Genomic DNA, 17202 nt, shown 5'->3' with positions numbered 1-17202 from the left:
TAGTAGTGCTTGCTGTCTTTTTCACCAGCCCCGAAGACTTGCCGTGAGCTGGTGGAGGAGTACGGTCAAAGGCGGGGCGTCACGGTGTCGTTTAGTGCACTGAGCAGCCGCAGCTCAAAGAAGGGCCCCCTGGTGTGGCTGGCAACGCTGAAAGTGGATGTACAGTCCTTCTACTCATACCCGGACGAGAAAGAGTCACGGGAAGAGGCTGAGGAGGAGGCTGCACGCAAGGCCGTCTACTTCCTTGGCCTGAATGACAGTGAGTTTCTTGCTTATCACTGCATTCATTGCGGTTATAATTGCTCCTTCCTTCAGTATTAAGAAGCGCTTTTCCATGTGATTACTAGCCTACAAGAAGAACTCTTACTCTAACTGATACTGGACTCTGAAATTAAAGGGGGATGCGGCTTTCGCATTGCAAAAAATGGCCAAAAAATAAATTTTTTGAAAGCCATGTTTTCAGTTTTGGTAACTCTCTATCATATTCCGAAATATTTTCTCTGAAAAACATGTAGAAATGCTCCAACAAATTTGTTGTATCAGCGAAAGTGGCAAACAATTTCACAGGCATCACGAAAAATGCATTTATTAAGCCACAATATCTCCAGTATGGTGCCATCGAGCACCGCTATTTTGGTCTCATCGGAGAGTGCATTTCTTCATGTTCAGATGTGCCGCTTCAACTAGCTCCTCCATCAGAAACAAGGGCACAAAAAGCAAATGAATGCAGGTTGTTCCAGAGTCGTTGATCGGCCGTGCCCACCATGTGACTGCAGCATGCTTCGCCATTGGTCTGGTGCTTGCTGTAAAGGAGCATTGTCTACTATTTGCACCTCGCAAGCTCTCGACATTGCAACTGCTGTAATCTCGCTGAATTGGGCTCAACGCAGACATCGTAGAAGCGCAACTGATCAATCCGTTACTGGCCTCTCAGATCCGCTGCTAAGCATTCCGAGCATTGACAACTCGGACTTCATGACAAAGCACTCGGCGCGTGGAATCCTCGGACACGTGGATAAGCCTTTCGAGCATTGCTGCTTTAGACATCGTGACTAAGCACATGGCACATGCAATCCTCAGGACCCGAAGCCGTGCACCTGGTGCGCATACTCTTTGCACCCGTGGCTAGGCGTTTCGTGCGTTGGTGCGCCTTGGACTCGGTGATCAAGAACATCTTGCATAGACTCCTCAGACTTGTGGCTAAGCATTTCACTCATTGGTGCCTCAGGCTTCGTCACCGAGTGCATTCTGCACCGAAGTCAGGCTTTTATTTTATTAATTTATTTTATAGCACTGCTCTTAGTGGCCTCTTCCTGTGGCAACAAGCAGCTGCTGCAGTGTAACCGAGTGAACGAGGACAACTGCAAAACATTGAGGTGTGAACTTGGAGCGGCAGATTAAAGATGCGAACTGCGAACGGTAGACACCAACAAGAACAGACCCTCCAGTCCACATGGTTTCATGCGGACCCGCCCGACTACTCGATGCATAGTACTTGTCTCAGCTGGACCGCTCTTTTCGTACTATCGTTTGCTCGCGTCACCTTTCACTCATGCTTTCTTGATTTGCTTGGTTTAGCCTCGTTTGCATCTGTTTCGATTGTCCTGGTTTGCGATAGTCTTGTAATCGGATTGTATGCGCAACGTGAATTGTGTAGTACTTTCTGGAAGCCAAGCGGCACCAGCTATTACACTGGAAGCTTTGACGAGTCATGTATAAAAGCTGACATGCTTGACTCACAGATCAGATTTTTGACGATTTCTGACTCTACTGCATTTCTTTGTCTCAATATGTTGCGAAATGAAAACGTGTAGAGCTGCACTCAAATTTACATATCATAATTGTTGGTAAATCCTTTTGTCATGGTTTCTTTAGGTACAGTGCAGGTCGGTGCTTTCTCGCTTTCTTTTTTGCCTTGATTATTTGAATTCGTTCACCCCCAAAATGTGTGTCTGATGGGACGATGCCAAGAAAAATGAAAAGGGCAAATGCAAATCTTTACGTTCGAAAAAAGAAAGGAAGGAGCGATGAAGTCAAGATTGTCACATTTGGCTATGCTCACAATATTCAATAAACCTTCTACTGCATTTCAAAAGATCTCCAGGCCGTCACAAGGTTCAAAGGAGAAAAAGTTTGTCAATAAGTCAATACGATGTTCACAAAATATGGTAGCTGGTTCAAACACTAAGCCACAAAAGCACAGGGTTGTAGTTGTTTTGAAATCGTTTGTGTTTCAATTTTTGTATACTGTACAGAAACAGGGCAGTGATTTCAGGGTGTCTACCAACCGGGAAAACCGGGAATTCTCAGGGATTTTAGTAGCCTGGAAAAACTCGGGGGGAAACTCAGGGAATTTGTGCATCTATCAGGGAAAATTAGCTCTTGATTGAAAGGGTCGAAAGTATTGGTTCTGCTGGCTCGAGTAACAGACAGGAATCGTAATGAAGAGTCTTTTATGCCCTGCCGTCAGTTGGAGGAGTTGCCAGTGTACAGCCATTGACCAACTTTCCGGATGCCCGATAATTTGGATGGCTTCGCGGCACCACTACGTACCCCATAGAGTCAATGTATCAGAACGTCTGAAATTTCGGACGCAAGAACCCTTCGACGTCCAATTTTCCTTACTTTTTGCCGTGACTGCAGGTCCAAAACAGCATTAATCAAAGCCACCACCGCTGCCATTTTAATTACTTCGCCGCCTCGAACCGGCGCTCTCGCACGCAGATTCACTGGCAGCCGGAGCCACCACTGGTGCAACGCTAGACCTAGCTGCTTCGATGTTCGCTATTAAGCTTCATGCCGTTGGGTGCAGTGTTTTCATTGAAAGAATTTGCTGCTGTCAGCAATGGCACTAACTCCACCTTTGTGGTCCTTGCGATTGGTTTAGCTTGGAAAGCACGATGCGTTACATAAAGCCCGAAAGTCAGCTTTGCCTCTGTACATAAATGTTACTTGGTGAAGCATACACAAAAGTATTGCAGTGAAGCATAACAAGTGTGGGAAGGGGCTATTGCCATGGGACACAGCATGTATTCCTTCATTATACACGCGTGCACCTGGTATCTCCTGTCACAGTACGAGCACCGATATGCCTAATACAGAGCTTTTTTGAATATGCCTGTGGCGGTTTGAGCCCTTAAGGGCAGTAAAAAACATGCATTCATTTTTTTCGGACTGCCCGATTTTTCGGACGTTTTTGCGGCCCCAAGGGAGTCAGAAAAATCGAACGTTGACTGTACAACTGACCAAGAGGATGCTTCAAATGATCCGTGGGGTGAACGCATGGCAGAAGGAGGATGAGAACAGAAAGGACCGACGCACTGAGGAATAAACGCGGAAGGAAATGTTCCGTCGCCTCTTTGAAGGAGCTTGAGCTCAAAAAACCAAGTGTTGGCTGACGCTGAGATGCAGGTATTCCTCATCCAAACAAAAATAAACTCTTAAAAGCAGTGGAACGGGCTGAGAGTATGTCACTGTGGTTGAGGTTGACTTCCCAGCTGCTGAAAGAGAATGATAGTTGTGACAAAATTCAGGCCTCATACCGATGAGCTTGCTCTCAGTTGATAGAAATAGCCCATATTCAAAAATATTTACTTATGTATGCATCTCCTTTTCATTCGTATTTGAATATGTTCGACTCAATTTGGAATGGGGTTTCATCATTTTTTTTTTTTTTTTGCTGTGCATTTTACTAACAGCTTCATTCTGTTTTCTTTTTAAATAAAATAGATGTTACTCCTTACTATTCAAACTGGGTTAAGCCATTTTTTTGTTTCAACATGCTTACTAGAGAGTGACAGCATCGGCCAACATGGTGTCCAGCCTGTCTTGACATAAAAGAAAGTTCTGGCTCATTCAGGGAATTTTGGAAAGGTGCTCAGGGAAAACCTGGAAAACTCGGGGAATTTGGAAATGTCAACTTGGTAGACACCCTGTCTAGACATGCTTGGTAATTCGGACAGCTTTGCAGCACCACCAATGGCCCCATAGACTTAATGTGTAAAGATTACCGCTATTTCGGACAGCCCCCAGCACTACATCTGATTATTTGGACTCGGTTCATGGCTGTAGCGAACACTGACTCTGCCCCCATTATTCCCTCTGGCAACCTCGATGAGACATCAAGTATGGCCTCAGAGATTACACGCTAGATGGTAATCCCTGAGGCCTTGCCTTGGTCGCACCACTACACATCAGAGATTTAACTGAAAATGCCAATCTTATAGGCTTTGTCTGAATTGTCAGATTGCATCAACATCGTGATCATTACATCCATTCCGGCACCACCGCACATGGCCCGTTCTTGTTTGTTGACTTTGCCTTCCAAGCAGCGTTCCGCCATTTCGTGCTTGTTTGTTTGTGCAGTATGCATTCCAGGCAGCGCTATGCTGGCTCCAAAAAGTCTTTCTCGTGAAGTTACCGACAGTCCGCGTCAAATGGCACCAACAGTGCCCTGGCAGTCCAACTCCGAATGAGTCTTGAGTTGCAGTCTGAATGAGTCTTGCTCTGCAACTGAAGAGCCTGAACTGCCCCCTAGCACAACGAGCTCAAATGCCGATCCCTGCGGCCATTACATCTGAAGACTTTGCAGACGACAGCGCAGTGTAACTGAACGATGAAACTATTGAGCAAGTTCTCCCACTGTCAAACTGCGACTCTAACTCTGATGATGATGATGTGCAGTGTGCTCCGGAGCTTTCACATGCGGATCTGACTCGAACCTGAGCCGTCCTTGCATCAATGTACAGAAACAACACCTAACTGGCAAAAATACAGGTGGACTTGATTTCATGTAAGCGGAAGTGCATGAAGCAATGAATCGACCACTTCTTCCTTGCACAGGACCCTAAAACGTAAATGAAATAATTTTTTTGGGATACATTAGTTTTTTCGGACATTCGATAGTTCTGACTTATTTACGTTCCCCATTGAGTCCGTCAGTTGTCAACTGTAGACATAAGCAGATCGTGCTCTGGAATACAATAGAAGATTATATTGTTTTGTTGTCTGTGCTCGCAATTACACAACATGGGAACAACCAGACGAATTGGAAGTACCAAACAAAAACAAGGACACGCAGACATTTGGTTTGTAGGTTTTATTATTTTTCTAAACTTTAATTAATCAATTGAAGCAACAGATAAAACAAATAATTGCCGTTGCCTTGAATAATTCTCATAGTCAAGTGTCACTGTGAATGACGTTGCAGCACTGCAAATTACGTAGGCACACTTGTGCAAATAACATTAATTCTCCAGCTGGGAGTGCAGCGCCCACAAGGAGAAAGGTGCATGGCAGCTGTTTTCGGGGTGTGTAGTGGTGTAATTGTATGCACTCCACTTAGCTCAACATTGCCAGACCTGCTCAAGGGTCCTTTAATGTTACAACCAGAGGTATAAAGGTTAACCTTGGCCACAAACAAAATGGTAACCCAAGGACTGTCAAGGATGAGCCAGGTGCACTTTGGATGCAAGTAAACGTTTGTCAGAGGCATGGGAAAGGAACGTTACTGCAGTGTGCATAAAGTTTCAAAAGGTTGCTGCTTGTTCATGCTGTCACACGGTGCTGCAGAGAGGCTGCAAGTCTTCCTTTTTTTTTACATTACTAAGAGTACACTGTGTGACAGCGTTCATTCCAGCAGGGTTAAAAAAAAAAAAGACAGTATTACGCTGACAAAACAATCCTCTTGTCAAAGTGCTGGTACCTATCTCCAAGACCTCATCTCGCATTCTTGCAAGTCGCCATATTTCTCTTCAAACTAATGATTCGTTGCACATTGCTTCAGTTCCGTGTTATTCTATTTTGCTACTAATCCGTTTGCTGTTGAATGAAAAACATGCTCCCTGCACTTGTGCTCTTTCTGAGCTATTATTGGGCCAGGGGGAGCAACTGCCTTGGATAAGTGCCCAGCGGCAAAGGCTGGCTGTGTGCGCAGCAGTGTTCACTGCAGACACATTTGTTTCACTCAATGTTACTTGAACCATGTCTTGCTATAGCAGCAATCACCTTGTACAAGTATTGCACAATACTGGTTGCATTTGTTGTTTTTGTTGCAGTTAACTTTTCTTCTCCTTTGCAGGTTTGCAGAGCCAGATGCAAGAGACCAGTGTATCGACACCTAAGCAAGTCGAAGACTTTGTTGGTCGGATTAAAGAGGTTAGAATTAGTCAGTTATGTTTATGCATTGTTTATTACTGCAGGCTATCCTAGCTGGCATCTTGTGTCCTGAGGCATTTGTTGTTAGTAGCTTCATTGTGTTTTGGAAGTTTGTGAACTGTGCAAGGTGTTGCACAGTACCAATCAATGTAACAAGCACGAAATAACACAAAAGGTGCTGATGCTTTCTAATGAACAGTTTTAGTATATAAAGAGACACTTATGCTCATGGAATTTACGGCGAAGTCGAAAACAAATATTTAGCGCTTACGGAAAATTCTTTCAGTGCATCTATGCAAATAGCATGCAGTTCTTGTGGTTTTACATCCAGGGATCATAGATTGTCTATGAAGGACACTGTAAGTATGGTTTCTGGACTGATCTGTATGTAACATTTTGGGTTATTTAATATGTAGGCTACAGATGTAAAACTAAATTGTCCTATCCACTCTTGTTGTGTGTGAATGGTAGCCTCTGGAACATCCGAAACTCATAAGTTCATTTAATATTCAGACTTATTAAACCACAGCAAGAAATGATAATCATGGTCATTCGCCGAGCCTTTGTACTCTGTATTTATCTGCTGCACACGCCACAGAAAGAATTCTTGCCACTAGTGACACAGTTTACTGCGCCATATATACCCTTTCACTGCTTTCAAACCTAGGCCCTGGACAGCTTCTGTTTGCTTACTGACCTAGTCCACCAAATTTAGTGAAACAAGACTAGGGTGAGTAGCAGGAGTGCGCTAAAGCAGAAGCCTGCAGGTATTTAACATATTTAACAGTTCTACCCTTCACATAATTAGAATTTTACATGTCTATTTTTCTCTAAGTTAAACAAATAATTGTAAGTATTAGTCTTGAGGCATTATGTGTCTTTCTTTTATCTGAAAACTTAATACAGTTGGAAAATGCATGTTTTATTCCAGCATGGTAGGCTGATAAAGCATGTGACCAGAAGTTTCTTTGGGCTGCAGGCTCGCTGCTGTTATCGAACATAAGAAACAGTCTGTAGCAGCTGCAAAGTGCATATAAAATAACAGTATGCTTTGGGAATATCCTCAATTCTTCACTCTATAAGTGGTAATGACACTTAGTTTGGCAGGCTAACATAAATTCTGGTTTGTGGAATGTTCCTAGCATCTTTGTGTAGGTGTAATGACACAACGGTTGGCACAAGTCACAAATGTTTAGGGGGGGGGGGGGTTGTTTTTGCCGATGTCTGAATTTGTGGCTTCTATTCCCAGTTAGTGTCGCAGAAAAGCAACGGCCTTTGGAGCACTGTTGTGCCGCAGATGTACCAGGAGCAGTACAGGGAGTCGGTGCCAAAAAACTGGCTAGAGCTTGTCAAGGATTCGAGAGTTGTGTGCACAACTGAGTAAGTAGAGGCAATTTCTTTGGCATGGATCTAGCTGTTGCCTGTAGGTTGTTCTCTAAAGGCACACTAATGCCATGAGCTAGTCTAATCTAACTTATTTTGGAAACATGTCAGCATTTCAAGAAAGGTATAAAAAATCATAATCGAAAGTCGAACTTTCCTTGGTCTCTTGTGTATTCAATTGCGGTATCAATGACATTGTGTTATGATGTCAGAAATTTTGCTGCATTTTCGAAGATTTTAGACAAGTTCATTTGCTACAAAGTGAGCATATAGGATTTGCCAACTTGAACTTTCCTTTCTTTAATTCAGGGAAACATGTTCTATATATATATATATATATATATATGCCATATTTATTCGACTCTAGGCTGATAGTTTATTACAAATACAGTCTCTGATCGTTTCATTATTTCATTTATTAAGCACAAGTAATTTCCCCTATGTTGTCCTTGGTGTCAGTGTTTGTTGGCTTCTTATGACACGACTAACAAAAAGAAACGGGCCCCTCGGTTAATCCCCTTCCTTCTCATTTATATATATAATATATACAGTCAATCCCTGATATATCGAACCTGGATATATTGAATTATTGCCTATAACGAACAGTTAAAAAATCCGCTTGAGAATCCCATGCAAAAGCATAGCGGTATTGTTCGCGTGTATAGAACTCCTGTGCACCGGCATATCAATGTATCGAACGAACTCTGTGCTGAGCTGTGCCCCGGCAAGTGCCTTCTCCCACCATACCCCACCCCTGCAAGTGCGCTTTTCCCATCGCATCCCACTCCCGCAAGTGCGCTTCTCCTCTCGAAGCTCTCGTGATGTTCCCGTGATCTCACGCGTGCCATGGCATGTGGGTAAAATGTTTCTGCGATCTCACGGCGTGTGGGTGAAAGGCACGTGACGAGGAGCGCTTGGAGTGCGATTAGGTGTGAAAGGGAAGCAGGAGGGAGAAACCACGCTGACCGCAGGCCCCCATTTCCTGTGTTTTGGTTGGCTGAGACCGCTGGCGCAGCGAGATGAAAGAGGTCAGTGCAGCTTGGGCTTGTGGTAGTGCGGAGATGAGGAGCGGTGCGTCTTTCAATTCGCTTTGTTCCTTTTGTTCACGAGGCCAGCGCGAAGGCTTGAGACTCGTGTGGTGCAGTGCGTTTTTCTTTCCTCTTCTGGCACGTGTTCCGGAGCCATGGCCGCGGAAAAATGCAAGAATTTGGATTTTTCAACAAAGGCGGACATCATTCGACGGGTGGAGGCTGGCGAGAAAAAGTTGTCGGTCGCTGCAGCATTTGGAATTCCTCGCAACACCCTGAGTACGATGCTCAAGAATAAAGCCGATGTTAAGCTGAAGGCAGTGCAGTCCAGTCGTGCTGGAGCATGTCGTGTGCGCATCCCAACCTTTGACTAGGTCGAGAAGGCATTGTACGCCTGGTTGTCTTGGTGTTCCCAGGCGCCATTCCAGGCGGCGTTACAGCACACGATTTCGTCAGCGCTGACGACGGCGTGCGAGCCGTAGCAGATCACACTGATGCGGAGATTGTGGCTGACGTCATGGGTGGCTAGGATGCAGACTCGAGCAGCGGCGAAGGTTCCGATGAAGAGGACCAACCACCATGCACTGCAGCTGAACTTGCATCAGCTTTCAGTGTCATTCGCCGCTGTTGTGGTACAATGGAAGGAGCTGGCCTTTCTCATTTGGACACTGTCCACAAACACTGGACACTGGACACAAACTTGAGGACAGCTTAATGAACTTGATGGTGCAGAAGAAAAAGCAAGCAAAGGTCACAGATTTTTTTCTTCCGAAATAAAGTGCTCTGCTCATCGCGCTGTGTTTTTGTTTTTTTATGTGCCTTGGAGGCACAGATCGGTAAGTTCCCATTAGTCACGACATCGGGAAACTGCCTTGAGATCTGTGGAGTTGTTAGAGAAGCTTTTGACATGCATATTTTATATTTTGAATTATCGATATAGAGAACTATTTCGCGATCCCCTTCGAGTTCGATATATCCGGGATCGACTGTATATATATATATATAATTTAAATTCCTGTATTTTCCTGTGTTATGAAACATTTTTTCTTCTTCTAAAAGATATGGTAATTAGATTCACCCAGTTGCTGCAATCTGTGACATCACAGAGATTTTGGGAAATTGTGCAGTGTAATGTCATGCGCTATATTTCTCCTTTACATTGTTTCCTTGCACACCATGCTTTGCATTAGGTGAATTTTGTCCAATTTAATAAATTTGAACTTTATTATGCCAGTCTAGACAGGACCTAGTGTTCTTATGATGTAAACTCAAAAAAAGAATATATACTCTATGCTGTTCCTAAAAAGTAAATACTTATGTTTGCCCCTGCTTTCTTTTTCATCCAGTTGCAAGGAGAACCGCTGCATTCTCTATCCTCAGACAAACTCACCGACAACTTCCCAGGTGCGTTTCTTTTTGCCGCTGTATGGAGTAGGCCTTTTTCCACACTGGTCTAGAAAATAGGCTGCTATTGCTGATAATAGAGGAAGCCATACAGTCACCAACCAATAATTTGGACACTGATAATATGGATATGCCCAATTATTCGTATAGCCTCATGGTACCGCCACTGGCCCTGTGAACATAATGTATAAAAATGGCTGAAATTTCAGACACCTAAGAATACACCATTTGATAATTTGGCTCTGCCTCTTGATTGCGTGCTAATTCAGTCACAGAGTCAACCAGAAAAAGCAATACTTTTGTTTTGATATGTTGCTGCGGCCTCCTCGAAACCAAAGCCAACGAAGCCTAGTGAATCGAGTAGTCACCGAGTGTGCCCAAAGCATGTGTCCCATACCACAGGAAAAGCCAAGCCACTAAGTGGGCTGCATTTGTGGCTTGTTGTGCGAGCATCCAGCGTTTGTCCCTGTTAGTGTTAAATAGTAACACGGTCCCGGGTGACTTCTTTGATTGCTAGCATGAATTCTTGTCACTTAAAATCATTAAGCAGTTCTCAATGGCACCACATCCATCCTCTGTATATGCCTCAGTGAGGGTGGCGATGTCTGAAGTCCTGGACAATTACTATCGCTAAGAAGTGCATGATGATTCGGCTGTCGAAGCTAGCTCTCTTTATGTCGCCAGAGGATGGAGATTCTGTGCCTGTACTTTCGTCAATCTGGGGTGACAGCACGACAATGGTCGAAATAAGGACTAACGGGATCACAGGCAGGTGTAATTGCATAGAGCAACATTGACAGCCTAACTTGAGGTTAAGCACAAGAGAGCACGTAGGACAACAGAACGGGACAAAGTCAAAGCGCTGTGTCTTCGTGCCCTTCTGCTGTGTCATCGTCTTCAAGTTATGCAGCACCAACTAGCCCACCAGTCTGTTCTATCGACAACTTTTTTTGCTACTTGTGAAACAAAAATGCATATTTCTAGTGAATTCAGCATTTTGGACTCGTGATTATTTGGGACCTTTAGGTGGTCTTTGCAGAGTCTGAATAAAAGCCAAGGACTGTGTTTTCTATGAGACCTTCGTATGTAGCACTGGCATGCATGACTTGGATGTGCCCCTTGCGTGCATTTGATTTACTGCACTGTCGTTAGGCCACAATTGCTGTCAAGTTGTCCGTGGAGGTTGGCCAAAATCATCATTTGACTTTGCTGTTGTTTTCAGCTTGGAGAAGCCTATGGCTCTTTTATTTCTTCTTGGGCCCTTTAAGTGTGTCTCTGCTTAAGCATGTGCCCACAACACCATAACTCATCATGTGGGAAACTATCAAAATGACACAGCTTTTTATTTGGTCACAGCTTTTGTGTAAAGGCTTCTCGCAGCATCTGCTGAAGAATGGGTTAAAGTTAAACTTTGATATTTTTGTTTTCCTTCTTTCCACGGACGGTGGATTTATGGAATAAACTTGATGGGTCTCTGCGCAGACTCGGTACTGAGGATTTTGAAAAAGAATTGTGTAATTATGCATTCTGGTAATGTTTTCTAGTATTCTGGTGAATTTTGTTAAAAGTACTTGAAATTGTATTTTTTTTTTTTTTTTTTTTTTTTTTTGTTACTCTGTACTCACTCCTGCTATGTCTCAGAAACTGAGACAGCAGTATTTGTAAATAAAAAAATAAAAATAACGAAGTACGGTATTTACCCGAATGTAACGCGACCCCACTTGTAACGCGAGGGTCAACTTTGCAAGGGCGAAACCGGGGAAAAAAAGAACACGATTGTAACGCGAGGGTTGACTTTGCGAACGTGCAAGATGAAAGACGCAAAAACGCGAATGTAACGTGAGAAACCGAAACTATATAACACGAATGTAACGCAGGAAACAAACTATAAGAAAAGTCGAGAGCAGCTTTATTGAAGTAGCTGCAAACTATGCCTAATCTTCATCCTCGCCACTGATGTCGCTGTCGCTGTCGTCATCACAACTAGACTCCTCTTTGTCACTAGTTGTTTCCCACAGCAGATCGTCCTCACTTCCGTCGAGGGCATTTGAAATGGAACATTTCTTAAATGCGCGGTAGACTGTTTCATGAGACAGCCCGTACCAAGCAGCTGAAACTCACTGGGCAACAGTAGATGCACTCGGGCGTTTCAGTTTCTCTGCAGGTGTTAAGGTAGATCCACATTCAATCCAGTCGCAATACAGCTGCCACAAGCGATCCTTGAACGGCTTGTTCAAGCAATCATCCAAGGAACAACTCCTGGCGATGCTTCCTCCAGCCCTTTATTGTCGATTTGTTGATGTCCAGGCTTCTTGCGGCCGCTGAGTTACCAACTTTTTCGGCGAGTAGAATAGCGTTGCGTTTGAAGCCAGTGGTATACTGAGTGCGAGAGCATGCCATTTTAAATGTAGGCACATTAAGCATGCAGGAATAGACCAACGTGTCGAAGCGCTGAACAGACAATGCGGCTATGCACTGCCTGAGGAGTCGGTAGCGTAGGTCACGTGGTACTATCATGGAAACAAGTGCCCAGGACACGCTGCCAGTGGGCCAAATGGATCGCTACGTCACTAGAATCACCTTGGAGGGAGAAAAGGCGCTTCCACTTCGCGCGTCAAGGGGTGCTCGTCATAGAAATGCGCTCGTCGGCACGTTTGGTCCCTCCAAGGTGACTCGTCGCTGGTGCGCTCTTGTTGGTGTCGTTTGCTCTGCCTTTTTCGTGTTTGCACCGCATTCGCGACTCGCCCTAGCCATGGTTCGCGTATTGGTTGACAGATGAATTTGGAGCGTGCGACTTTGAAGGAGCAGGTCAATCGACACGCACGTAAATGCAGCACATTAAGTGAGCTTAATAATGACTGTTTGGTGCCTTTCTTAGCATATTTATACCTAGTATTCGAATGTAACGTGGGGAGTGACTTTTCACTTCTATTTTTGGTAAAAAAACTCGCGTTACATTCGGGTAAATATGGTATTTAAGTTTTCATAACCTCCTGTTCATAGAACGCAATTTAGAGCCTCAATATAACGAAGTGTGCGTGTAGGCAATTTCAATATGACGAAATTTCGCTTCTGCAGAAAAGGAATGCACAGTCAATAAATAGAAACTTTTGCAGACGCAGATGGTCAAATTGGTCAGATGGTCAGATAGTCAAAAGATGGTCAAGCCGTTGCATGCAGACACACCTCTCAAATCTGGCGCGCTATGCAACAAGAGCGGCTGCAGAAGTGAGGCTGCACCATGTCCTGTATAAAGTCCAAGTGCCATAAGATCCTATCGTGCTCTGTGCGTTTTGTACTTTAGGTGCGAGTGAAAGTGTGCGATGGTGAGAAAAAAAAAAGATGGTGGCTTCACGAGTGCTGCTTGCCTGCGTGAGCAAGGGGAAAGAGGAGGAGGGGAGCGAGCTCGTGGTAATGTGATTAAGCATGCGAGGGGCAGTGGGTGAGTTAAGTTAGTGCATGTCGCGATTTATGGCTAGTGTCCCTGCATGTGCTCCCATAGGGAGCAGAGTTGCGCCTAGGTCCGCAATTATGCTCCAGCTATGCAGTGAAGCCACTCCTCATGCGTGCAGGAACCAAATGCCATGCAATGTTCAATTTGCCAGTGGCTGAACATTGCATGGCATCCTGACTACGCCAGTGGCTCTAACAGCTCAAAAGTTCGCTTGCAAATGCCCCGTACCTTGCAACAAAAGAAGTGCAATGTTTTTCAGCATTCATATGAAATTTTCTCACCGAGGCCAGAAGGCAAGAAATGTTTTTAAGGGTGCTTAAACAAAACTTCACACACGTAAGGTGGACAATTATGTGAGGGGATTTTGACTGCTGAAACCAGCTGATTAATGATTGTCGCCAAGAGCGCTATCGTGCCTGCAGTTAAGTCAGTAACCATTAACAGAGTGTCGTTTATGACTAACCATCGTTCTCAGCAGCTGCACGTTTTCAATATATGCGGTGCAGAGACATAGATTTAAACACATTTCAAATGTTCACATACGCAAAATTTACAAAGCTTATTTTTACGATTTATTCGTACCACAGACTTACTAGTTGCTTCGTAGCAGCGAATCTGCAAGTAGAAAAGATTCAAGATGCAGGAGTTTCCAGATCAAATTTATTTCATGCAAGGGAATGGATGACCAATGGCTGCTAGCAGCAGGGCAAGAGTGCAGGTTCTTGGAGCCATAGGGGCCAGAATTCAAAGCAACTAGAAAAGCAATAAGCTAGTAAGAGTAACGACTGGTTATTTTTATTACACTGATCACATCAAGAGGGCAGACTTGCAAAGTAATTGTTCATGCATTGTAGACATTAATGTGACAACACATTTTTCTTGATCTCTTCAAACCACTTGGACCAGGTGAACGATTTGTTGAAGACACTGTATCAAGTCAATAAAATCATAAAAGCAGGCTTTGGCCACAAAGCTAGGCTACAGAGCTTTGTGACCTATCGCATCAGAGGCAAGGAAAATTTACGCCATTCAACAGTACATTCAGTCCACTCCTGCGCACAGAAAACAGCATTCACCAAAGCAAAATGTACATTTCCAGCTACAAGTTTTTGTTACACCAGCTGATACTTGCAGCTCACAAGCTAGCATACACACAGTTCATGCAGTGGGCAAATTTTATCTGCTAGTATTTACTCTGTTTGAACACACTGTTCTAGACCCGCATACTCCGAACAATCGTACAAGCAACACAGCGAATTGGGCAAGTTGGTAAGTTAACATTCTTGGTTCAGTGTGAATCAGACGTGTCGTTCCTTCTTTGTCCGATGTCTTTGTCAAGCTGCACATGTACGCCAAAAATTGTACATGTGAGCAGCCTCTCATACCAGGCGTATGCATCTCAGTGCTAGCAGGGGTGTTACTCGAGATCAATGTTGCTTTACGGGTAAAGAAGGCGAACCCACCTCGCATATCCTGGTCCCCTTTCGGAGCTGGCCGCCCTCGGCCCATATGCAATAGCCATGCCAGTCACCTGCGCACGTCTGTCCGTCCACATGGCACCATGTAAAAAACCTTGCCACCTTACGTGCCATTTGTCCAGTTTAGTGCACTGCACACTGTCATACTGGAATACATGTGTCAATATGATGTGTTTCATATCACTTCACCAAGTTCCTTGACTTAATATCATCGAATGCCGTTCCTGCAACCCAGAGCCAGTCAGTGTCGATGGCACTGATGGAATTTGAGTCAGCGTCGTGCCCGTAAAGTTGGCTTCTCAGCGTCTAGTTGAACATTTGACGTCATTTTGCACCACATGATAGCACTTGGTGAATAGTGGTGCGAGCGGAGCCAGAAAAGTTATGTGCAATTCTGCCCCCTGCGATAGAGGAGCACTATTTATGGCATACGTCACGGCCATGGCTGTGCATGGCTGTAATCGCAGCTGAGCACATACGCAGTGGTGCACCCTGCTTTAGAGGTAATCTGCTGCATATGCAAAGAGTGGGTGTGCCGAGACGGCGTGGCATCACATGTTCTCCTCCCATGCATTTAGCATTGAAGGTTGCGTACGTAATCTCGAGTTTCGGTGACCCTTTGAAGCAAGAGGCAGATGAAGCATTCACTCCCTGCTGCCGGCACTTTTCGTGATAGCGTCGTCCCAGTGCCAGTGCAGGCGACACTATCAGCCGCGAGAGCGGAGTGCACGCGAAAGCATGGCAGGCTTCGCTTAATTCATACCACAGATGTGAAGATATCATTGGCGTGGCATGAAATCGCATTATTCGTCGCCGACCCCTAAATTCACCAAAGGATCTGTTTTCTCCTTCAAATTTGCTTTTTTCGATTGCCCGATAATTTTTCAAATTCTACAGCCCCTTTCAGTACAAGAAAAACCGATCGGCGACTGTGCTTATTTGCATGAAAAGTAAAATTTCAATACAACGAAATTTTGATATAACGAAGCAAGTTGCAGATTTTACCTACTTCATTATATCAAGGTTTAACTGTATTTTGAGCTGCAGTGCAGAATTACTTTGCTACAGTTCAACCAACAACAAAAAGAAGGACATGGTCTTCTGTAGAGGCATTCATTGGGGAGGACAGAGGGAAATAAGGAGCGATATTATCTAACATTTGCTATTCTAACTCTGTGAGGAGAACCATGAGGAAAACTGGGAGGCTGTGTGTGAAATTACATTCTAGATTAAGACTGCAAGTTCGGTTGTTGGATTCGATTCATGGTACGGTATAGCCCGCTTATAATGTTCATCGTCGGAGTCGGGAATTTCTGCACTATAAGCAATACTGAACTACAGTTACACCTTGATATAATGAAGTCAGTAAAATTGGTAATTCGCTTCGTTATATTGAAATATCGTTATATGTAAATTCGACCTTCTACACAAATAAGCACAGTCGCTGATAAATTTTTTTTACACAGAAGGGGCAGCAAAATTTTTAGGATTATCAGGCAATCAGAAAAATGAAATTTTGAATGAGGAAAAAAAAAATGCATTTTATTAAATTTGAGAGTCGTTGACTGAAGATATGGTTCCATGCTGTGTCGACGACATTTTCACATTGACGGTATGAAGTGAAGCCAGTCACGCTTTCGTGTCCACTCTGTACCCGCGCCTGATAATGTCGGCCACAGTAGGACGACACTATCATGAAAAGTGCCGGCAGCAGGGAGCGAATGCTTCCTTTGCCTCTCGCTTCAATGCATCTCTGAAACTCGAGATTACGCAACCTCCAGTACTAAACACGCGAGAAGACAGCGTAAATGATGCCACCCCATCTTGGCATGCCCACTCTTTACGCACATGGTAGGTTACTTCTAAACAAGGCATTCAGGCTGAGAATGTGCGCAGCTGCACTTACAGGCATGCGCTGACTCAGCCACACTAAAAAAGGAGACGCACAGCAACCTGCCCTCCACTCCTTGTGCGCCCTTGCATTGCTTGATCGCGTTACTGCAAGCCCGCTCCCCTCCCCCCATTTCCCCTTGCTTACGCTCTAAGCCTACGGTCATCAAGCCACCATTCTTCTAGGCTCACCCTCACATGCTTTCACTTGCACTCAAAGCATATAGTGCGCAGGCTTTATACAGAACATGATGCTGCTCCACTTTAGCGGGTTCTCTTGATCTCGTGGCCCATGACTTGAGAGGTGCTTTCTCAAGCAGCCGCTTGTAATTCAATCATTTGACTGTCTGCATCCACAGAAGTTTCCATTTATTGTCTCGGTATTCCTTCACGACAGCAGTGAAGTTTT

At 44.4% G+C, this 17202-nt stretch overlaps 1 protein-coding gene across 3 annotated transcripts in view; it reads left to right on the top strand.

Moving 5' to 3' along the window:
- LOC142579535 (tudor domain-containing protein 7B-like) overlaps nucleotides 1-17202 on the top strand; it is a 116451-nt gene that overhangs the window by 11835 nt on the left and 87414 nt on the right. For all 3 annotated transcript variants that reach the window (XM_075689856.1, XM_075689857.1, XM_075689858.1), the window contains exons 7-10: nucleotides 29-259; nucleotides 6080-6156; nucleotides 7406-7536; nucleotides 9914-9971. In XM_075689856.1, coding sequence (XP_075545971.1) covers nucleotides 29-259; nucleotides 6080-6156; nucleotides 7406-7536; nucleotides 9914-9971 — 497 coding nt within the window. The remainder of the gene's footprint in view (nucleotides 1-28; nucleotides 260-6079; nucleotides 6157-7405; nucleotides 7537-9913; nucleotides 9972-17202) is intronic.

This window comes from Dermacentor variabilis, chromosome 4 (genome assembly GCF_050947875.1).
Source record: "Dermacentor variabilis isolate Ectoservices chromosome 4, ASM5094787v1, whole genome shotgun sequence".
NCBI lineage: Eukaryota > Metazoa > Arthropoda > Arachnida > Ixodida > Ixodidae > Dermacentor > Dermacentor variabilis.
Note: the sequence above shows the minus strand (reverse complement) of the source record. Positions and strands in the feature narration are given on the sequence as shown.